The sequence below is a fragment of the Bison bison genome, unplaced genomic scaffold (genome assembly GCF_000754665.1).
Source record: "Bison bison bison isolate TAMUID 2011002044 unplaced genomic scaffold, Bison_UMD1.0 scf7180017864270, whole genome shotgun sequence".
Taxonomy (NCBI): Eukaryota; Metazoa; Chordata; class Mammalia; order Artiodactyla; family Bovidae; genus Bison; species Bison bison.
Window position 1 is genome coordinate 7910781 of NW_011494842.1, and position 24390 is coordinate 7935170.

Sequence of the window (24390 nt, forward strand, 5' to 3'; positions counted from 1 at the left end):
GGAGTGGGTTGCCATTTCCTTCTCCAGTGCATGAAGTGAAAAGTGAAAGTGAAGTCGCTCAGTTGTGTCCGACTCTTAGCAACCCCATAGACGGCAGCCTGCCAGGCTCCTCTGCCCACGGGATTTTCCAGGCAAGAGTACTGGAGTGGGGTGCCATCGCCTTCTCTGAACAAGCTTTCCTAGTAACCACTTAAGAGACTTATCAAACATTTCTGTAAAAGCAGAGAATTTCAGCATATTTATTAATTTATGTCTGATTCCTTTCTCTGTTTTCAAAGTGGTAGCTTATTTAGCAGATCAGAGAAAATACTCTAATGTTTCTGAATCATTTTAGTGATGAATTCAACCAATAAAATTTCTAACTTCTGTTTCCCAAGCTAAACCTATAATCAGTGCATAAAATGTTTTTAAATAAGAATCTTTGAAGATACACACAGAACACAAATTATTAATTTGATCATTACATTTCCTATTGTATTTTTTTAATTTCCTGTATAACATGGGAAGCATAATTTGGTTTGATGTTTTTGATAGTGTTTTATCTAAGACATCATTACCTGTATGCAGAAACCATCTTTAACACTGCATTTGTGTTTTTGCTTGCAGTGTTTCCGCTCTTACGGCTTTCTCCGACCCCAGCAGATGACTACAACTTTAATTTAGATGATAATGAAGGTGTTTGTGATCTGTTTGATGTTCAGATACTAAATTATTAGATTCCATGGAAACTTGGGACTGTTATCTACCTCTAACTGTGTAACATTTTAGACTTCTTAATAACCTAAGTATTTAAAATAATGAATGTAACACCTTTTTAGTTCACTGATTATGAAATGTTCTTCCCTAATACTTTATTTTTGCTTCACAAAACTTCAACCATAAAAACAAAGGATTCTGACTGTTTCAGGAGAAAAAATGATTTCACATCCACCAACCCTCCACACCCTCAAGTAATTACTTTCTGAAATTTCAACTTTTCTTCCCATTCTGAACCCTTCTGTTTTCTTCCCCTTATATGAGAAGAAAGTTAAAGTAGACTTCAGGTCATGCGAAACAAGAAAGTTGGCCAAGGGCTCATCACTTGTTCTGTCTTCCACTTGTACTGCCACAAGACTGTCCATGTTCCTTTGTGTCCTCCAATCCAGACATTCACTGCCACTTATAACATGAAGGGTGTAAACTAGGATATATTAACTGTTTCAGTGAACAGAGTTTGTGAAGTGCCTTCTGTTTTAGCACTTTAAGTTTATCACATTTTGTTGACTTCTGACATTCCACTTTCCTAGGTTATAGGAAAGATCTGTTTATGTAGTTTGTTTTTAAAATGTGCCAATGCCTGTACATTAACAAGATTTTTTAAATAAAATTGTATAAAAGATTAAAAAAAAAAAGAATTAAAAAAAGAAAAAGAGACATCTAGAGACACTGAAACACTGACTACATAAAGGGACTAAGAAACTGGTCCCCAATTTTTTTAGGAAAAATAACTATGTTGGGGTTATATTTTAAGAGTCTCTGTCTTTTGGAAATACTTTCTAAAATAATTATGGATGAAATAACATATTTAAGACTGGTCACAAAATTATCAGGAGATACAGACAAAACAATATTGGTTATGAGTTGATAAATTTGAGAATGGGTAATGGATCTCTGAGGATTCAAACTATTCTATTTCTGTATATACGAAATATACCAAAATAAGATATTTTAGAATGCAGATTGCTTAAACAAACAAACCAGAAAAGAGAATTTTAAGTTCCTAGCTTTATTATCGGAGAAGGCAATGGCACCCCACTCCAGTACTCCTGCCAGGAAAATCCCATGGATGGAGGAGCCTGGAAGGCTGCAGTCCATGGGGTCGCTGAGGGTCGGACACGACTGAGCGACTTCACTTTCACTTTTCACTTTGATGCACTGGAGAAGGAAATGGCAAGCCACTCCAGTGTTCTTGCCTGGAGAATCCCAGGGATGGGGGAGCCTGGTGGGCTGCCGTCTATGGGGTCGCACAGAGTCGGACACGACTGAAGTGACTTAGCAGCAGCAGCTTTATTATTAACTTTCCTTTGAGAGAAGCATTACAATTTAACAACAGTGTTGTTTTAATTTGCAAATAGTGATATAAAAATGATCAAACATTTAATAGCTTAAAAACAAAAGAACTGGGTGAAACAGCAAAAGGATATGTGAAAAAAAAATTTTGTGGGAGATGGTGTAAAGAAAAAAGGCTGAAAATTAATTAAGAGCCACACTTAGAGTGTCTTATGAACAAGAAGAGCTAGCCAAAGAGGTAAAATACACACCAGAAAAAAAAAGTACCCTAAAACATAGTAGGTCACATAGGTGGCCAAAAAATGACACTGACCCATGTTAATATTATGTAAAGATCAGCTGTTACTTCTTAATCACTCTTCTCCCCTCACCACCCATGGAAGTAGAATGAACGCATTTATACTGAAGTCTATGACTAACTTCTAGTTCAGAGTCCTTGTGATACTTCAAAATGAGAAAGGACAGTGCTCCAGAGAAAAAGCAGTATACCCAGATACAAAGAAAATCACAGATATGTGGCTCCATACAGTTATACCTATGTTGTGAAAAGAGATGAGAGGCAGGAGAATGACATAATTCATTAAACCTTAACTCAGTGCTCTGCGTTTTATCCTTTTCAACCTCTAGACGCAGCAAATAATGCCTTAACTGAGACAGTTGGGAGACAAGTAGGAGGAAGGGCAGAGAGAAATGGCTAAGGATAAAGGGAGAAATTAGTAAAATAGGAACTCAGTGGACAGAAACTACAGAGAAACCATACGGTGATGTTTAGAAAACATCTCAGAACTTGAAATTCAAAATCTATTAAGATATTTCAATAATTAAAAAAAAAAAAACCTCTTCTTGCTTAGGGTCAAAAAAAGGTACTCTGCATTACTAAGGAGATTATACAGACTATTTCTACAGTTTTACTATAATGTTCCCAAATTAAGAGAGAAATTTGGCACAATGACAAACATTACAAGGTCAAGTAATAGGGAAACAGAATCCAACAGCCATCACAATATCCTATATGGTTTATTTCTTGGTTTGCCTCCCTAATTCTTTGAAAAAATGTGTGCGCACACACACACACAGTAAGTCACCTATGAAATGACCACAAGACATAAACTGATGATTCATATGGCATGATTCTTGTATCTGTATTCCTTAGAGATGGAAGGCAGAGGGCTATGATTTATACTTCTCCAAGGAAATAACTGAAAACTAACTTCAGAATGACAGATAAAATCCTCATGGTATCACTTGTTCTCTCTCCTTTCTTATGCTTTCTCCATGTGTTTTAGTTCAAATCTCTTAAACCACAGTCCACATGATACTACAGAGCCCTACGTAGCCCATTTCCTTTAACAAATCACTGGCTACAGTGTGTGTTAAGAGAAGCTAGACATGCAGGAAAAGTAGAATGATTCATGAAATCTTTCCTTACACATTTTTAAACACTTTTAAAAACAGTTTTAGACTCTCCAATCCAAGTGAAATTCATCTTTTATTCTGAAAAATTTGCTAGGCCTTTATAACCATAGCTGTTGCAACAATCTTTCAATCAGCTCTTTGCATGTCACACTGATATTAACTTATGGGGGCAGAGGGGGGAACAGCTAACATTCCTTCCAACTTTAAAATTCTAAAATTTCAGATCAAAACATAAAACTAGTAGTTTTTTCATTACGACAGAATATGAACAATTACATTTAGATTTTAAGCATAATCTACATATACCGCCTCTTAAATACTGAGATAATAAAGTGCACTGAATTCTTATTTAACCTACTATTTCTCAATAATTCATTAAAATCTGTGTTAATTGATAAAATAGAAACTTTACTTAGTATTAGTACTACAAGCCTTTCTTTTTAAAGTTTCTTTTGACTTCAGTTTTAATTTGCCTGAAAAAAGGAAAAAGTGTAAAGCAATAGCTTTAAAAAACACACCATACAAAAGATAGACATGATTCACAATGTGTTCAAAAGTTTACAATAAAATAAAAACATTTTGATTATAGTTTGAGAAAAGAGACCAATGCAAATCTCATTCCTTTCTTTGAAATAAAGTTATTTCATGATTTGTTTTCAAAATAGGTTCTAAAAAGGATACGTGTTCCATTAACTCCTGATATTTTAAAGTCATCTAGTAGTTGAACAACCATTTCTCTATTTGGATCATTAGGATCTGAATTACGAACCTGTAATAGGGAAGACAATATTTAAAAAAAGGGAAAGCACAGAAATAAACCAAATGGTGAGGGAGGGGATACCAGCAGCATATGTAACAATGGATTACTTCAGAAAAGAGCTTATACAAATCTGTAAGACAAACATAAAATTTTAATAGCTCAAAGAACTTAATAAAAACAGTTCACAAAAGAAAATACAATCAACAAAGATTGTATTATATAGTTACTGTTCTAATTATAACATTTTGCTACTTACTCCCAAATTAACTGCTAGTTACCAGGCCAGGAAGAATTCAGGAGCTTTTGCATGATGCAAATCAACCATAACACTAACCATACTGCTTATTCAGCCTTCATTTTTTTCAGAGAAAAACCTCTCAGGGAAGGAAGCAGTACCCTGATTTACTTTGGGGCATGAGCTCATCTTGTTACAGACTAGCACATTGAAAGTACTTTCCTGACGCTCTCTTGGTCTAGCATCCTTGCTTTTCTGAATGAAAAATCTAAGGCTCAGAGGAAATAAAAAGACGAGTTGAGGATATATTCAGATAGAGCCAGTCCTAAAAACTCATGTCTTCTCACTTGGGATTCAAGCTTCTTCTACCTCACTGACATTTCTGAATTTTTAAGAAAACTGAAAATAAGTTTTTGAAAATATTTACCTAAGTTTCCAAGTAACATAAGGGACTTAATAACTACAGTGCTTATTTTTAAAGACTTTAAAACAAAACAGAAGTTATATATTTATTCACACTTCTTTTATTTTAACCATGACAGGAAAGAAAACCTGGCACATAAAACATGCTCAATAAACATTTTTATTTGCAAGGTTTTTTTTCAGTGTGCATGTACAGGGAGAGTTGCCATCACAGCATATTCTACCAGTTCCCTACCAAATACACAGAATGTGTAAATACTGTCTTTTTCTACCTCTGTAAGGATACTGGAACTTTACAGTAAAACTTAGCCATATCAAAAAGTATGTATTTGGTATGTCTTAACTTGAATAAAACTTTATTTATAACGTAGCTCACACATACAATCTAATACTTACTGATTTCAGCAACCGGATTTCATCAAGTGCAGTTTCAGTATAATGTTCAGCACTTTTAACTACTTTCATTGCCACGAACTTCTTTCCCCTAAGAAACAAATACAGGCAATTAAGACTAAATGTCTTACCTTTCAGTTTCGCTAAGATTTAACCATAACTGGGAGACAGTGATAGAATGTATATTGATTTCATGTTTCCCTGGTATTCAAACACAAAGAACTATTTCTGTGGGATCATCTGCACCTGTTAATAGCACTAACTGGCCATATTGAACTTATAAGAAGAAGAAAATCTGTTCCTAGATAATGTCAATCATCAAAACATTTTCTCTGAGTTAAAATCCACTTTCTGAATGCTCCATGAACCCATGTAAAACCATGAAATGGAGATAAGTAAGGGGGGAAACTTCACCAAATCAGAAGTATTCTGTATACTTATATAGTAAAACCTAAAAGGTTAAAAGCTATAATATTATACTTTCCTCTAAGAAGCCAGAAGAAATACTTGGGTGAAAAACTGATAAAAATAGTGCATAGATAGCAATTGCTGTCTCATCAAAGATAGAAGATACACTTTAAGGTAAACATCCAATGTTAACTGCCTGTGATTTTTATGTAGAGGTTTTAGACATATGGCTGTATGGCTGAGCAAATCTGTTATAGAAACAAAACACAAGAAAATAATTTCACACAGGTTGGTCTAGGATACCATCTAAAAATTTAGCTCTATTCCAGTGGGAAAAACTATGAACTAATACACTATACTTTCTTTGAGTATCAGTAATGTTTTGAATTTGGGAGTTTCAAGAGCTTTACTGATAATAATTCAATCTTGTGTCTCCTCTAAGGTGCTGCTTCACCAGAGGAAAGTCATTTGCCCAAGAATATAAAGATTATCAACTATAAGATTTTTATTAAGAAATCAGTCTAGAGCTAGACTAAAAGTGGAAAATTAAACACAAACATTTAGGAACCACCTAATCCTCTTGTACTAAAACTTACTGAATATCCCATGATAGCCACACAGTTGAAAAGTGTCCCCAGCCCAACTTTCGGATCACATGATATCTCCCATTGAACAGATCTCCAATTTTCACAAGATGGTAACCTCCTGGAAGAAACAACAGAGGGAAAGAATCACTTACTTAGGAAAAAAAAATCTCACATTTTCCAACATTTATACATCTTCAGCAAATAAAAATGGTTTCTTTTAATACAATCAATTCAACAAAAGAAAATTTTAAATCAAGTCAGCAACACAGTATTATTGAGCTCATGTTAACTTGAAAAAAAAAATTACTTTTCCAAAACACAGCACAACGAAACAAACCAGAAGACCAGAAAAGGCTGATAACAGTGGCAGGAATCAAAGGATTTAAACACCTATCTCTGCCTGCTGAGAAGAACCAAGTTCTCCTCAATGGTAAGATACATTCTGTTACAAGATCCAATCCTACCCAAGAATCCTGGAATGTTTTGTAAAAGAAACAAAATACATCAGGCAATCTTATGCCATGGTTTTTAAGTATCCGTAATTCTAATACAATGTAGCTGAGCAATCATCACTTAAGAAAAGAGTAGAGAAAATGTGTTTTTCAAAAGTCTACATACCAAATCTTATCACTGTTCACTTCTGGATGATAGCATTATAGATAACTTTTGTTTTCTTTTTGTTTAATATATTTCTGAAATTTTCTAAGGAAAATATGCACTATCATTTTTTAAGGAAAAAGAGAGTAGATACATTTAACTTAAACTAAGCTTTAATTAAGTCAAACTAAAAGGAAATACTAATTCCTATACTTAGAGAAAAGGATGCAATAAGCAGAAAGCATTAACACCATTTATGCTGATAGATCAAATATTCAAATGAAAGAGTGTACACATGAATTATATCTTACTTGATATCTCCTCACAGAAAACCTTACCTTTGCAGTAATCATTGGGATCTTCCTGCTCATCATCATCAGATCCCAGGATCTCCTCTTCTTGCTCGGGCGGGTCACTTTCAGAGTGCGGAGCAGAGCCTCGGGGCTGAGCTTCAGATCTAAGAAATAATACAAACATGTTCATTCCATGTGAGCAGAAGAAAACAGGACCCATGAACAGATAACACAAACAGAATGTTACGCAGTGGCAGCCTAGGAAAACATTACCTATCACTTTACCTCGTGTTAGGAAAAGCCTAGTTTTAAAAAGTCAGTACATGATTAAATAAAATCTGGAAAATATATAAAAGTACAACGGGGAAAAATTACTTGAATCTCAATACTCAAAACTGCTGGTAAAACTAGATCTTCCTCCAGTAATTTGCTGTTATTTTTATTAAAAAACATACTTTATAAACAAATTTGTATCCTGCTTTTCCTATTATATTGTTAACGTTCCCCCTCATTCCTATACAATCTCTTAAATCTACTTCCTTTAGTGGTATCACTATCTACTCTGGTACATTCTGTCAGTACTAAAAATTAAAGCTGTTGAGTATTTTTAGACAATTTTTATTCTGCATTTAGAATTATTCCCCTAAACTACCAGATAAAGATAGAAACATTTTCCCTGTTTATAAAAATAACACGTTAAATATAGGAAATTTGAAAAATAATTATTTTGTTCTAAAACATCTCTATTTTGAACATATTAACACTTTGGATTATTTCTTCCCAATCTGTACCCACAAATGTTTTTTATATAGTATGACTTTTCTGAAAGAGCTGTAATGAATTACATCTCCAGACACACATGGGCTCCGAGTATTCAAGTATTACTAAATTTCAAAAACTTGGTTTATTTGACAGGTTAAAATGTTATCTTATAATGTACTAAACACTTAAAACTGATTCCTTTCTCTACATGCCATCAATTACTTATATTAAAACTTTTAAGCACTGAGTAAGTAGTTCAGGAGGCAGAAAGACTTGGATTTGCATTCAGGCTCTGACACTTAAAAGCTGCCTGCTTCATGAAGCTTTGAGCAAAAGAAGTAGTGTCCACATCACTCTTTTCAGCAGTTGCAGGAAAAGGAATTTTAATTCCCATTTCCCAGTATTTTATTTGCATTTTCAAACCTTTTTCATCAGATTGTTTTTTTTTCCAAAAGATTCAACAGAAAAAAATTGAATAGCAAAATTAATGGGCTGCTGAGACATAACTACATTGGCAAGCATGACTAGATTTGAATTTTCAGTGGCCATTCCAACCTGCCTCACTCTTGGTACTTTCTGTCCCTCAGAGGATACAAAAGTAGTTACAAAACTGCATGATTCAATTCTTAGTGAAAGCATGTCTTTGGGAAACTTACCTGGCCTACTTTCCTAAGTGGGAATGAGTCTGAATGAACATTTCCAAATTTATTAAGACAGGTTTCTAAAACAAATTCTCTGATTTCAAACTTGTTGTCTTACAATTTTTATTTTAAGAACTGTAATTGAAAAATTTTTGAAAAGCAGTGAAATATTGAGTTGTGAAAAACGGACATGCAATTCCCACTTTTTTCTCTTGAATGTTCCTTTTCTACAGACTCTTGTATTGTTTCAATGATGTACTGCCTTCTTTCATCTTTAGGATAGGATTTATAGTCTCTAAGTTTCCTTTAGATCCTTGTATTATCTTGGCTTTCTCAAACCACCCATGTTTTACTAAGCCATGCTTTTACACACGATGTCAATCAATGAACATCAGACAACTCAATAAAAGCCTCTGCCAGAAAAAGACAAAAACCCAAAAAAGAAAGAAAATTTGAGAAAACATAGACAGTTACTATTAGACAGTGAGGAAAAGATGATAACATGATTAAAGAGTTCAATATCACTGTAACTTTGATTGATGGTTGTTATAATAGTATAAAATTTCTGAAGAAATATTACAGAAAGAATTTCAGCTTATTAACACTTGAAACTAAAAACCAGTCTTCCTAGAACAAAAAGGGAGAGTTCTAAAATAGTTTCAGTCTGTGCTTTAAAACTTTTCATACCTATCAATATTTCATGTCACAAGTATACGCTATTTATATTTAGAAGAAAAACCATTGTTATCAGTAGTTTAAAGCTCTCAAAGCATACAAAATTTAACCCAGTACATCTACAAAATCTCCAATATAAACTGAAATGAACAACAGATCAAAATTTAATAGCAGTATGCTTCCAAAGAAGTCAAATAATCTATAACCCAATTAAAACACCAGTAATATTAGAAATAGGAATATACTTGGCTGTGGTATAGAACAGAATCAAGGCAAAAATTTGGGAAGAAAGCTGAAAGCAGTGGAAAAGCTTGACAGTTTTGCTCTCCTTATACTTCCAAGCTTGTTCTGACACAAAGTCTGGAGTGTGAATCAACAGGTAAATAAAAGCCAAGTTAGAATGTTTTCTCTGATTTCGAAGGATCCTTTCAACTCAAGATTCCATTGGTATAATCATCACCAATCACTCAATAGCAAAACCGAAGCACTAAATAAAAATTTACTGAGTCTTTTGTAGTCAAATACTATATATTCATAATCATCATAAAGAATATGCTATTTATGAATGTTCACTTACACATTTCATGAATTCATATATTCAAATTAGCCACACAAACTCCACACTTCTACATTTTCTAAAGAATAAATGATGAAGAAATTCCTGTAGTTTAAAACAAAAAGTAAAACCAAAGAAACTGTTAAGTCCATTCTGACTCACTAAATTGGTCTATAACCTACTAGTGGGTTGCATTTGAAAACACTTTCCTGGAAGTTACTTTAACTTCTTTGTGTGTGTGTTAGTAGCTCAGTTGTGTCCGACTCTTTGTGACCCCATGGATTGTAGCCCACCAGGCTCCTTCGTCCACAGGATTCTCCAGGCAAGAGTACTGGAGTGGGTTGCCATTTCCTTCTCCAGGGGATCTTCCCAACCCAGGGATCGAACCTGGGTCTCCCACAATGCAGGCAAATTCTTTACCATCTGAGCTACCAAAGATACAATTCACATGTCATAAGTTCACCAATCTAAAGTGTACACTTCACTAGTTAAAGTATATTCAGAGTTGTGTAATCTCATTACAATTTAAATTTAGGACATTTTTATCCCCCTCCCTCCAAAAAAAGCCCCAACCCATCAACAGCTACTCACTATTACACTCTTCCCCCAGACTCTGGAAAACACTGGTCTACTTTATGTGTCTATGAATTTGCCTATTCTGTGTATTTCAGATATAGAAAACCACATACTATGTGGCCTTTGTGACTATTTTCACTTAACATGTTTTCAAGGTTTATCCACGCCATAGGGTGTTATCAGTACTTCATTACTTTTTATGGCTGAATAATATTCCATTATATAGATAGGCCAGACTGTAATTTACCCATTAATCAGTTGATGGACATCTCTACTGTTTCTATTATTTAGCTATTATGAATCTTGCTGCTATGAATGCTCCAGAAGAAGCATATGCAATTGTGTTCACAGCAGCACTGTCTGAAATAAGGAAAAGCAGAAAACAACTAAATGTCCATCAAGAGGAGAGACAGGTAAGTTATAGTATTTTGATAAAATATATCCAACAGTAAAAACGAAGATCATGGCATCCGGTCCCATCACTTCATGGGAAATAATGGGGAAACAGTGGAAACAGTGTCAGACTTTATTTTTTGGGGCTCCAAAATCACTGCAGATGGTGACTGCAGCCATGAAATTAAAAGACGCTTACTCCTTGGAAGGAAAGTTATGACCAACTTTAGATAGCATATTCAAAAGCAGAGACATTACTTTGCCCACAAAGGTCCGTCTAGTCAAGGCTACAGTTTTTCCTGTGGTCATGTATGGATGTGACAGTTGGACTGTGAAGAAGGCTGAGTGCCGAAGAATCGATGCTTTTGAACTGTGGTGTCGGAGAAGACTCTTGAGAGTCCCTTGGACTGCAAGGAGATCCAACCAGTCCATTCTGAAGGTGATCAGCCCTGGGATTTCTTTGGAAGGAAAGATGCTGAAACTCCAGTACTTTGGCCACCTCATGTGAAGAGTTGACTCATTGGAAAAGACTCTGATGCTGGGAGGGATTGGGGGCAGGAGGAGAAGGGGACGACAGAGGATGAGATGGCTGGATGGCATCACTAGCTCGATGGACGTGAGTCTGAGTGAACTCCGGGAGTTGGTGATGGACAGGGAGACCTGGTGTACTGCAATTCATGGGGTCGCAAAGAGTTGGACACTACTGAGCGACTGAACTGAACTGAGCTGAAAAATGAAGAAGTTACATCCATCAGTATGAATGAATTGCACAAACGTAAGATGGAATGCAAATAGCAAGCTGTAGAATATATACAACGTATCCCACCTTCAGAGTTTAAAAACATACAAAACAGCCAATGTGTAGTTAAAATATAAATAATTACACAACTGCAACTAGTCAGTAAATAATTGTTGGAGCTCTGACACACAGTATGGTCATTATAGACAATAAAACTATATTACAAACATCAAAATTTCTAAGAGGCTAGATCTTAACTGCTCCTACCACTGGAAGAAATAATAAGATATAACAGACGTTAGTTAACACTACAATGTCAATCACAATGTGATATAAATTCATCAAATATGTTATACGCATTAAACGTACACAGTATTATATGCCAATCATATCTCAGTTTTTAAAAAGCTGAGTAAAAAGAAAGAATAAAGTAACAACACAAAAGAAATACAAGACAAATTCAGGATAGCTATATTCCACAAGTGAACTACTAATATAGAGATATGATCAAGGAGGAGTACACATGGCATCATATACAACAATGAGATTTTCTTAGGCTGAGTAGGAGCTACTATTATTTATTTGTTATTTTATTGTTTATACTTCAAATGTTTTATTTTAAAAAAATTGGCTCTGATTGCTTTTAAGTATGACTCCAACACATGGCTGGCTTAATGCCATTTGGCTAAATCATTATCATACATTTGGAAATCTTATTGACCTTACCCATAAACTACCCCCAAAAGTGCCTTTACACTGCCTGAGGTTGCTGCTGCTGCTGCTAAGTCACCTCATCGTGTCCGACTCTGTGCGACCCCATAGACGGCAGCCCACCAGGCTCCGCCGTCCCTGGGATTCTCCAGGCAACAACACTAGAGTGGGTCGCCATTTCCTTCTCCAATGCGTGAAAGTGAAGTCGCTCAGTCGTGTCCGACTCTTCTTGACCCCATGGACTGCAGCCTACCAGGCTCCTCCATCCATGGCATTTTCCAGCCAAGAGTACTGGAGTGGGTTGCCATTGCCTTCTCCGGCCTGAGGTTAATCATGTTTTTATCACAAAATACAAATGGAGGCAATGGGGAGAGATTCAATTGCATGCCTAATTCATGGGGGAGAAAAAAGTATTTGCAAAAAATTTTTCTATAGTTTTTGTTTTTTATGCTCAGTTTTACTGAACAAAAAAAAAAAACAAAACACCTACATGGATATAACAATCATGTAGATTAAAAAACTGAAGAACCACTCCTAAAAAGCAACAAGTCCAGATAGTAAGGTCAAGTGCTACTACATTTTCAATGAAGAGTTAATTGAGTAATTCTTTTTTAAAAATTCTTTTAAAATAAAGTGTACCAGTGTATCTCTAAGAGCTAGAAAAGCTCTCCAGTTAATTTGACAGCACTAGCATAAACTGACATTCAAAGCAGAAACCCTGACATCCAAAGCAGTTGAAAGCAACTCATCTACAGAATGAGGATACTAGCTGCTGTGAGAACCTGACATTTAACATAATAATTAGCATAATCTTATTATGTATGTGTGTGTGCTCAGTCGTATCTAACTCTTTGTGATCCTATGGACTGTAGCTCACCAGGCTCATCCATCTATGGGATTTTTCAGGCAAGAATACTGGAGCGGGTTGTCATTTTCTCCTCCAGGGGATCTTCAAGAATCAGGGATCAAACCCATGTCTCCTGCATTGGCAGGTGGATTCTTGACCACTGAGTCACCTTGTACATAGGTAGTGATTAATATATATTACTTATTATTAATGCGTTTTAAAGTACAGGTACATATTTTAAAATAACTATGTTGACAAGAGTATGGAGAAACTGGAAACTTTGTGCTTTGCTGCTGAGAATGTAAAAATGCTGCAGGTGCTATGAAAAGCAGTATGGTGGGTCCTCCCCCCCTGCCCCCAGATTAAAAACAGAATCACTATATAATTCAACAATTCTACTCTGGGCATATACCTAAAGAGTTGAAAGCAAAGACTCAAAATGTTTAATGGATATATAGAGTTTCGGTTCTATGAGATGAGAAGTGTTATGGGGATGGATGGTGGTGATAGTTGTACAACAGTGTGAATGTACTTAACATGACTGAGCTGTACAGTTAAAATGGTTAAGGTGGTAGATTTTGTTATGTGTATTTTACCACAATTTGGGGATAAAAAAAAATCAACATAGGAAAAAAGCAATCCCAAAACATTATGAGAGAACTTGTAACAGTGCCTTAGCATGATGCTGTGATGTCACAACAATATCTAGACTCCTAGATCTTTTAACTAAGCAGGAAATAAAGACTAAAGCAAAAAAAGTCATCACTTTATTGTTAGTGTAAAAAAAATGAATATAATTTGTAATCAATATTAACAATTAAGTAATTTACAGCACATTCAAGTAACTGGAGAGGTACTATTCAAGGAAAGTTAAGACACACCTTTATGATGAAAAAAGCAAGTAACTGGATAATATATATGTGTGTGTGTGTGCTTTAATTTTTTAAAAAATGTATACAGGTACATATATTAGTAAACAAACTAAGAATTGCAAGGATACAGACAATTGTTAACAGGTTGGTTCCCCTCTTGGAAAAGAGTGAATAAAAAATTTTGTCTTATATAGTACAATTCTGAATTGTTGGCATCTTTTTCTATGAGAATTACTCAGGAAACAGCCACATCATTTCAAAATAGGCAAAATTAAAAAAAAAAAAAAATTCAACTTACTGTTAGGTTGGGAAGAGTGCAGGGAGAATGGACTTCTCTCATGCTCAGCTGCTGCTTCTGTCTGGTATCATTTACTTTTAGGAAATAACCCTCCACAACTTGGCAAGGCTGCCAATCACCTAGCCTAACTACCCTTCCTTCCCATAGGTAAACACCTCCCTTGCATGATCCAAGCAAGATCTAGAAATCTTTAGGGAAGGAAAGAATTGATGTTGAAAGTTCTACTTCTGAAATTTTAAGCAATAAGAACCAAGCAATTGTCAGAGGGGAGTACTACCACCAAATAGGAGGCAAATGTCTGAAAATGATGTTAAAATACAGAAAAACTAAGCTAAGCCATTTACTGGCTAGGAGTGGAGAAAACAGGCAGATCCATGGAGATATACTCAGAGTCCAGCCTCACAGATTAACCGCTCTTTGTTGTTTAGTTGTTAAGTTGTGTCTGACTCTTTTGCGACCCCATGGACTGTAGCCCACCAGGCTGCTCTGTCCGTGGAATTTTTCAGGCAAGAATACTGGAGTAGGTTGCCATTTCCTTCCCCAGGGAATCTTCCCAACCCAGGGATAGAACCCATGTCTCCTGCATTGCAGGTGGATTCTTTACCACTGAGTCATCAGGGAAGCCCCATTAACCCCTCTAGATACAGCCTGGGAAGTGAGTTTGAATTTGGTTACTTACAACAAGAAGCATTTTAAATAGGTCATTTGCATAATTAGGTAATAGTCACAATAATTTTGAATGATTTCACTTATATTTATCCTAAAAATTAAGATAAGCACACACACCACACACACTTTATACCAAGGTCAATTTCTTACATATTGTTAAGAAGCAACCACTGGGGAAAACTGGACAAAGCCTCCCTGGGACCTCCCTGTCCTATCTTTGCAACTTCCTGTGAATCTGTTTTATTATAGAAAAATTAACACATACACAAAGATTTAGATATAACAATGGCTATCACAGCATTTATTAAAGCAAAAAGCTAGAAACAGAAACTATAATAGACTGCACAATTACATTTATATCATCTGTTCACTCAAAGCCAATAAAACTAAAATAAAATGATAAATCTACTACAATGTAGAGACAGGGAGAGAGAGAAATGCTCTGGCAATCTAGGGGAAAAGAAGAGTGTAAGGTGACCTAAAGTGGAGAAGGGGGACAGGAATGCAGGTTGAGAAGAGGGATGGTAAAGAGGGAGGTTAACTGAAAGTCTGTATAATAAAGTTGACACTCCACACAGCAGACATCCAGATCCAGGAATCCCGGAAGGTTCCAAAGAAGACAGACCCAAAGAGATGCACACCAAAACATTCTAGCTGAAATCTCAAAAGTTAAGGACAAGGAGAAAATACTAAAAGCAGCAAGAAGAAAACAACTTGTTATGTGGCAAGGGAACCCCCATAAGATTATCAGTAGATTCTTCAACAAAAACTTTGCAGGTTAGAAGGAAATGGCCAATATGTCAAACTGCTAAAAGAAAAAAACAAAAGGACAAAACCTTTTAACCAAGAATACTCTACCTAGGAAAGTGATTCAGAATTCAAGGAGATAAGAATCTTTCAGACAAACAAAATCTAAAATTGTTCACCACTACCAAACTGGCCTTAACAAGAAATGTTACAGGGATTTCTTTAAGCTGGAAAGAAAGAATGCTAATTGGTAATAAGAAAATACATGAAAGAAGAAATCTCACTGGAAAAGTAAAAATAAAACGGACTAATCACTATTATAGCTATTAACAGTATGAGGGTTAAAAGACAAAAGTTGTGAAAATAATTATGGTAACAATAATTAAGGGATACACAAGTAAAATGTGAGATCAAAAACATAAAATGAGGGAAGGAAAGGAAAGAATAAAAATGCTGAGCTTCAAACAGGATCAAACTTAGTTGCTACTAACTTTATAAAATAGACTGTTAAATATGTAAGCCTCACAGTAATCACAAAGCAAAACCCAGAAAATTAAAAAAGATAAAGAGAAAAAAATGTAAATAACCCACTAAAAGAAGTCATCAAACCACAAAGGAAGAGCACAAGAAAAGAAATTAAGAGAGGAACTACAAAAACAGACAGTAAACAATTAACAAAATGGCAATAAGCACATACTTACCAATAATTACTTTAAATGTAAACAGATTAAATGTTCCAATCAAAAGTCAACAGAACGGCTGAGTAAATTTAAAAATAAAAAAAAAGAAAAAAACAAGACCCATCTCAAGCAACTAGACTCACTTCAGATGAAACAATGCAGACAGATAAAGATATTCCATCCAAATGAAAACCAAAATAAAGCTGGAGTAGCTATAACTGTATCAGACAAAAGAGGCTTTAAACCTCAGACTGTATTAAACAGACAAATATGGGTATTACATAAGGAGAAAGAAGACAATCCAATATGAAATATAGTATTTATAAGTATTTATGCACCCAACAGGCTTCCTCGATGGCTAAGTGGGTAAAGAATCTGCCTGAAATAAAGGAGACAGAGGAGACATGCATTCAATCCCTGGATTAGGAAGATCCTTTAGAAAAGGAAATGGCAACCCATTACAGTATTCTTGCCTGAACAATTCCATGGACAGAGGAGCCTGGCAGGCTGTAGTTCAAAGGGTCATAAAGAGTCAGAATGACTGAGCAACTAAACATGCAGCATGCACGCATGTACCCAACAAAGGAACACCTGAATATATAAAGCAAACGTATTATTAAAGAAAAAGACAGCAATACAATAACAGTAGGGGATTTTAGTAACCTACTAAAGTCAATGGAGACACCATCCAGACAATCAATTAGGAAAAATAAGCACTACAAGATACATTAGACCAGATGGACTTCCAAACCAACAGAAAGCACATTCTTCTAAAGTATACATGGAAGATTTTCCAAGACAGATCATATGATAGGCCACAAAATAAGCCTTAATAAATTTAAGAGGACTGAAATTATATCAGGCATCTTTTCTGACCATATGATATGAAACTAAAAATTAAGTACATGGAGAAAACTGAAAATTTTCACAAGTATGTGGACATAAAATAACATGCTGGACTTTGCTGGTGGTACAGAGGATAAAAATCCACCTGCCAACGCAGGGGACACGGGTTCAATTCCTGGTCCAGGAAGATTCCACATAACAAGGAGCAACTAGGCCTGCGAGCCACAACGCCTGAGTCCACATGCTGCAGCTACTGAAGCCCGTATGCCTAGAGCCTGTGCTCCACAACGACAAGCCACAGAAATGAGGAGCCCATGCATTACAATGAAGACCCAGTGAACCAAAAATAAATTAAAAACAAAAATCAATATGCTACTGAACAACAAATGGGCTGTTTCTTTAGAAAAAAAATCAAAAGGAAAATAAATACCTTGAGACAAATGAAAATGGAAGAGTAACATACCAAAATTTGTGGGATGAAGTAAAAGCAATTCCAAGAGGGAACTGGAGAGTGATAAACACCTACCTGAAGAAGTAAGTCCCAAGTAAACATCCTACCTTTCCACCTCAAAGAACAAGAAAAAGAACAAACAAAGCCCAAAATTACTAGAAGAAAGGAAATAATGATGAGAGCAGAAACAAATGAAATAGATTGAAAAGACAAGAGAGAAGATCAATGGAACTAAGAGCTAGTTCTTTGAAAAGGTAAACAAAACTGACAAGCCTTTAGCTAGACTCACCAAAAAGAGAAGACTCAAAATCAGAAATGAAAGAGATGTTACAGCTGATGCAAGAGAAATACAAAGGATCGTAACTGATATTATGAACAATTACATGCCAACAAATTTGACAACCTATAAGAAATGGATAAATTTCTAGAAACATACAATTTATCAATACTGAATCATGGTGAAATACAAAATCTGAACACAGGCTGATTACTAGTAAGGAGATTAAATCAGCAGTCAAAAACCTCTTAACAACCAGGATCAGTCAGTTTCACTGGTGAATTCTAATAAATATTCAAATAAGAATTAATACCAATCCTTCACAAACTCTTTGAAAAAACAGTAGAGAAGAGAACTCTTTCAAATTCATTTTGAGGATAAATACTCCAATTCCAAAACTAGACAAGTATGCCACAAGAAAAGAAAATTACAGGCCAGTATCACTGATGAACATACATGCAAAAATCCTCAACAAAACATTAGTAAACCGAATTAAATAATACATTGAAAAGATCATATATCATGATCCGCCACCGCCGCCGCCAAGTCGCTTCAGTCGTGTCCGACTCTGTGCGACCCCACGGACTGCACTACCAGAAGCCCCTACCAGGCTTCTCTGTCCATGGGACTTTCCAGGCAAGAACACTGGAGTGGGTTGCCATTTCCTTCTCCAATGCATGAAAGTGGAAAGTGAAAGTGAAGTCACTCAGTCGTGTCTGACTCTCAGGGACCCCATGGACTGCAGCCTACCAGGCTCCTCCGTCCATGGGATTTGCCAGGCAAGAGTACTGGAGTGGGGTGCCATTGCCTTCTCCTATATCATGATCAAGTTAGGTTTACTCCAAGGATGAAGAATGGTTCAACATCTGCAAATCAGTCAACATGATATACCACATTAAAAAATGAAGGATAAAAATCACATGATCTTCTCAACAGATGCAGAAAAAGCATTTGACAAAATTCAGCATACATTTATGATTAAAAACTCTCAACAAAGCAGCTATAGGGGAAATATATCTCAGTATCATTAAGGCCAGATGTGACAAGCCCACAATGACCATCATGCTCAATGGTGAAAAGCTGGAAGCTTTTCCTCTAAGATCAGGAACAAGACAGGGATGCCCACTCTCACCACTTGTATTCAATATAGGACTGAAATCCCAGCCAGCACAATTAGGCAAGAAAGAGAAATAAAAGGCATCCAAATTAGAAAGGAAAAAGTTTAACTGTTATTATTTGCAGAAGACATGACACTACATCTAGAAATCCTAAAAAATCCATCAAAAACCCACTAGGACTAATAAATAAAAGGAGTCCAAATTGGAAAGGAAGAAGTGAAACTGTCATTGTCTCCAGATAACATGATACTATTCATAGAAAATCCTAGAGATAACACCCAAATACTACTGGATGTCATCAGTGAATAGGTAAAATTGCAGGATACAAAATTATTACACAAAACTTTGTTGCATTTCTATATACTAATAAACTATCAGAAAGAGAAATTTAAAAACAACCCAAATTACCATCACATCTAAAAGAATAAAATACTTAGGAATAAATCTAACTAAAGAAAAAGATCTGTACTCAGAAAACTATAATACACAGATGAAAGAAACTGAAGACAACACAGATTGAAAAATTAGCTGTGTTCACAAAGTGGAAGAATACTGTTAAAATGACCATGCTACTCAAGGTAATCTATAGATTCAATGCAGTTCCTGTTAAAAATACCAATAGCATTTTCCATAGAACTAGTAATTCTAAAGTCTGTATGAGAACACAAAAGATTCTGAAGAGCCAAAATAATCTTGAGAAAGAATAAAAGAGCTGGAGGTATCAGGTGCCCTGATTTTAAATTATACTACAAACCTACAATTATCAAAACAGTATGGTAATGGAACAAAAATGGCAACATAGATAAATGGAATAGAACTGAGAGCCCAGAAATAAACTCATGCACTTATGTAACTAACCTATGACAAAGGAGGCAAGAATATACAATGGGGAAAAGACAGTATCTTCAATAAGTGGTGCTGGGGCTACCCTGGTGGTTCAGTGGTACAGAATCTGCCTGCCAACACAGGAAATGTGGGTTTGATCCCTGATCTTGGAAGATCCCAGATGCTGCAGAGCAACTAAGCCCATTTGCCACAACTACTGAGCTGGTGCTCTACAGCCTGGGAGCCACAACTACTGAGCCCACATGCCAAAACTACTGAAGCCCATGTGCCCTGGAGCCTCCGCTCTGCAACAAGAAAAGCCTCCACGTCGAGAGCCTGCACACTACAACTACAGAGTAGCCCCCACTCACCACAACTAGAGAAAAGCCCACCCAGCAACAAAGACCCAGCACAGCCAAAAATAAATATACAAATAAAATTGTATATACAAAAATAAGAGAAATAATAGCCTTTGTGTATGCTAGGGGACATGGGTCAATTAAAAAAAAGTGGTGCTGGAAAAACAGGACAGCTACATGTAAAAAAATCAAATTAGAACATTTTCTCACACCATATAACAAAAAAGCCTCAAAATGGAGTATACTTTTCTGGAAATTTTTTAGATTATTATGCTCATATTTTACATAAAGTTTGGAATTGACTTTACAGATTATTACAGGGATAGGAAATTTACATGTCTTCATGCATTCAGTACTTTACTTAGTTACACAGTGTACAGTGGTATTATTTCAAAATGGAAATATGGAGCTTCAATTACAACATTACAACATTAATTATCATTGCCTTACACTAAAGTAGGTTACTGGAGCAATGTCAAAGAATGGGCCCAAGAGTTATTACAGCTTCTACCACCTAGGTTTTCCATCAGAAATAAAGAACTGTGATATCACAGAAACCTACTATTCCAACATATTGTGATACAGAAGTATTAAAATCATACTTTAAAAGTTTAGTTAAAAACATACCCAAATCTTGGCTTCTGAACACCAGTCCTCACTAAAAGGAACCAGGGCTCCTCAAAGAAATGACTGATTCCAGGGTTGGGGCAGAAAAAGCACAAGATAAACATAGAATTATCTTGTACCAGAAAGTAGAGAAGTGTTCAAAGAATAAAGGAGACCTGTCAAAGAAACAAAAGCCAGTGTGAAGGGGTCCCAATGGCCAAATATGAAAGAATATGAGCATCATAATAATGAGTGCAATTGATTAAACTCTACTGAATGAAAGAGACCCCATAAATTTATGTTAATGTTGATGGCTAGAATGATAAACAAATGAATGGAGTAAAGGGAAAGTTTTCTAGTAACACAATGCTGACCAATTAACTACATAGAAGGAAATTGTAGAATTAGGTAATTACCATTTTGTAACCATCATATCAATAACTGCTTTAGGTGGGAATCAATAATGAATGCTGAAACAGTGAAATTTTGATAAGGAAAAAATTACACATACAGGTCAAAATATCTCCCCAGAAATAATTTATGAATTGCAAAGAGGAAAAAATTTTAATTTTATGGTAAAGAAACGTGGTAGTCACTACGTTAACTCAGCAAAGATAATATCACCCATACTGAGACAGGTATCAATTGTCTCCTGATGTGATGCCCCAAGGAAGATACATTTCACTTAGGTAGGGCCAACACATATAAGCCGAATCACATGGAAACAGAAAAAAGCAAACTGAGAGAAATTTCAGAAACAAATGGCCTATATTCTTAAAAAGCACCAATGTCGGGAAACACAAAGGCAGGCAAGGAACTGCTGTAGATTTAGGAGACACAAAAACTAAATACAGTGCATGATCCTGGGTTAGATACACCAGAAAAAAAACCCTTTTTCTACAAAAGACATTGAGACAATTGACAAAAATTCAAAAATTAAATAAGATCTAAATTACTGTTATTAACACTTTATTTCCTATTTTGATAATTAAATTGTGAATATACAAATGAATGTCTTTGTTCAAAGGGACTATATAAAGTGTTTGAGGGTAGAGGTACACAATAGTTCATATATAAAGGTTTTTTTTTCCCCCCTCAGGCATCCACACTTTGCACTGATACACCTAATATGGCAACACAAACTTCTGTGCTGCTGCTGCTAAGCTACTTCAGTCGTGTCTGACTCCGTGCGACCCCATAGACGGCAGCCCACCAGGCTCCCCCGTCCCTGGGATTCTCCAGGCAAGAACACTGGAGTGGGTTGCCATTTCCTTCTACAATGCATGAAAGTGAAAAGTGAATGAAGGTGAAGTCGCTCAGTCATGTCCAACTCTTGGCGACCCCATGGACTGCAGCCTACCAGGCTCCTCCGCCCACGGGATTTTCCAGGCAAGAGTACTGGAGTGGGGGTGCCATTGCCTTCTCCGCAAACTTCTGTAGAGCCTGCTTATTTTCTGGAAGGTTTACCCACATTTATGATTACACAGCCACTAGATGGCAATCTGTGATCTCTTAATCTCAGCAGCCTAGGCTTCTACAGGGAGCATTTTGGACTTATTATACTTAAAAAACAAAACCAAAAAACAATGGGCAATCTTTAATAAAGCACTAATATGTAATAATATATAATAACATATCACGTATTAGGTAACCACTACACTTAGCGCGGCCAAGAGGAGCTACCCCACGTCAGGGGCAGAAGCCGCAAGGACCCCATGCCTGAAGGGAGGCAGCCGAGAGTGCTAGGCTGTGATGGCACAGGAACGGCCAATGTCAGGAGCGGCGGCCGGGAGGACCTACCCCCCGCCCGAGGCCAGGGGTGGCGGCCGGGAGAAGCAACCCCACCTCCAAGGAGCCGTGGCTGCCCGGGCACAGGAGGGCCTAGAGGAGGGGGCGGGCGGTGAGGAGATACCCCTCATCCAAGGTAAGGAGCAGCGGCTGCGCTTTGCTGGAACAGCCGTGAAGAGATACCCCACGTCCAAGATAAGAGAAACCCAAGTAAGACGGTAGGTGTTGCAAGAGGGCATCAGAGGGCAGACACACTGAAACCATACTCACAGGAAACTAGTCAATCTAATCACACTAGGACCACAGCCTTGTCTAACTCAGTGAAACTAAGCCATGCCCATGGGCCACCCAAGACGGGCAGGTCATGTGGAGAGGTCTGACAGAATGGTCCACTAGAGAAGGGAATGGCAAACCACTTCAGTATTCTTGCCTTGAGAACCCCATGAACAGTATGAAAAGGCAAAATGATAGGATACTGAAAGAGGAACTCCCCAGGTCAGTAGGTGCCCAATATGCTACTGGAGATCAGTGGAGAAATAATTCCATAAAGAATGAAGGGATGGAGCCAAAGCAAAAAGAATACCCAGCTGTGGATGTGACTGGTGACAGAAGCAAGGTCCGATGCTGTAAAGAGCAATATAGCATAGGAACCTGGAATGTCAGGTCCACGAATCAAGGCAAATTGGAAGTGGTCAAACAAGAGATGGCAAGAGTGAATGTCGACATTCTAGGAATCAGCGAACTCAAATGGACTGGAATGGGTGAATTTAACTCAGATGGCCATTATATCTACTACTGTGGGCAGGAATCCCTCAGAAGAAATGGAGTAGCCATCATGGTCAACAAAAGACTTTGAAATGCAGTACTTGGATGCAATCTCAAAAACGACGGAATGATCTCTGTTCGTTTCCAAGGCAAACCATTCAATATCACAGTAATCCAAGTCTATGCCCCAACCAGGAACGCTGAAGAAGCTGAAGTTGAACGGTTCTATGAAGACCTACAAGACCTTTTAGAACTAACACCCAAAAAAGATGTCCTTTTCATTATAGAGACTGGAATGCAAAAGTAGGAAGTCAAGAAACACCTGGAGTAACAGGCAAATTTACCCTTGGAATATGGAATGAAGCAGGGCAAAGACTGATAGAGTTTTGCCAAGAAAATGCACTGGTCATAACAAACACCCTCTTCCAAGAACACAAGAGAAGACTCTACACATGGACATCACCAGATGGTCAACACCAAAATCAGATTGATTATATTCTTTGCAGCCAAAGATGGAGAAGCTCTACACAGTCAGCAAAAACAAGACCAGGAGTGGACTGTGGCTCACATCATGAACTCCTTATTGCCAAATTCAGACTTAAATTGAAGAAAGTAGGGAAAACCACTAGACCATTCAGGTATGACCTAAATCAAATCCCTGATGATTATACAGTGGAAGTGAGAAATAGATTTAAGGGCCTAGATCTGATAGACAGAGTGCCTGAAGAACTATGGACGGAGGTTCGTGACATTGTACAGGAGACAGGGATCAAGACCATCCCCATGGAAAAGAAATGCAAAAAAGCAAAATGGCTGTCTGGGGAGGCCTTACAAATAGCTGTGAAAAGAAGAGAAGCGAAAAGCAAAGGAAAAAAGGAAAGATATAAGCATCTGAATGCAGAGTTCCAAAGAATAGCAAGAAGAGATAAGAAAGCCTTCCTCAGCTTCAATGCAAAGAAATAGAGGAAAACAACAGAATGGGAAAGACTAGAGATCTCTTTAAGAAAATTAGAGATACCAAGGGAACA

At 36.6% G+C, this 24390-nt stretch overlaps 1 protein-coding gene across 2 annotated transcripts in view; it reads right to left on the reverse strand.

Annotated features, from left to right (window-relative positions):
- The window catches only part of SRPK1 (SRSF protein kinase 1), a 76361-nt gene that overhangs the window by 33128 nt on the left and 18843 nt on the right, over window positions 1-24390 (reverse strand). For both annotated transcript variants that reach the window (XM_010848649.1, XM_010848650.1), the window contains exons 3-6: window positions 7207-7325; window positions 6281-6389; window positions 5280-5367; window positions 4147-4234 (exon numbers count right to left, since the gene is read on the reverse strand). In XM_010848649.1, the coding sequence (XP_010846951.1) occupies window positions 4147-4234; window positions 5280-5367; window positions 6281-6389; window positions 7207-7325 (404 nt within the window). The remainder of the gene's footprint in view (window positions 1-4146; window positions 4235-5279; window positions 5368-6280; window positions 6390-7206; window positions 7326-24390) is intronic.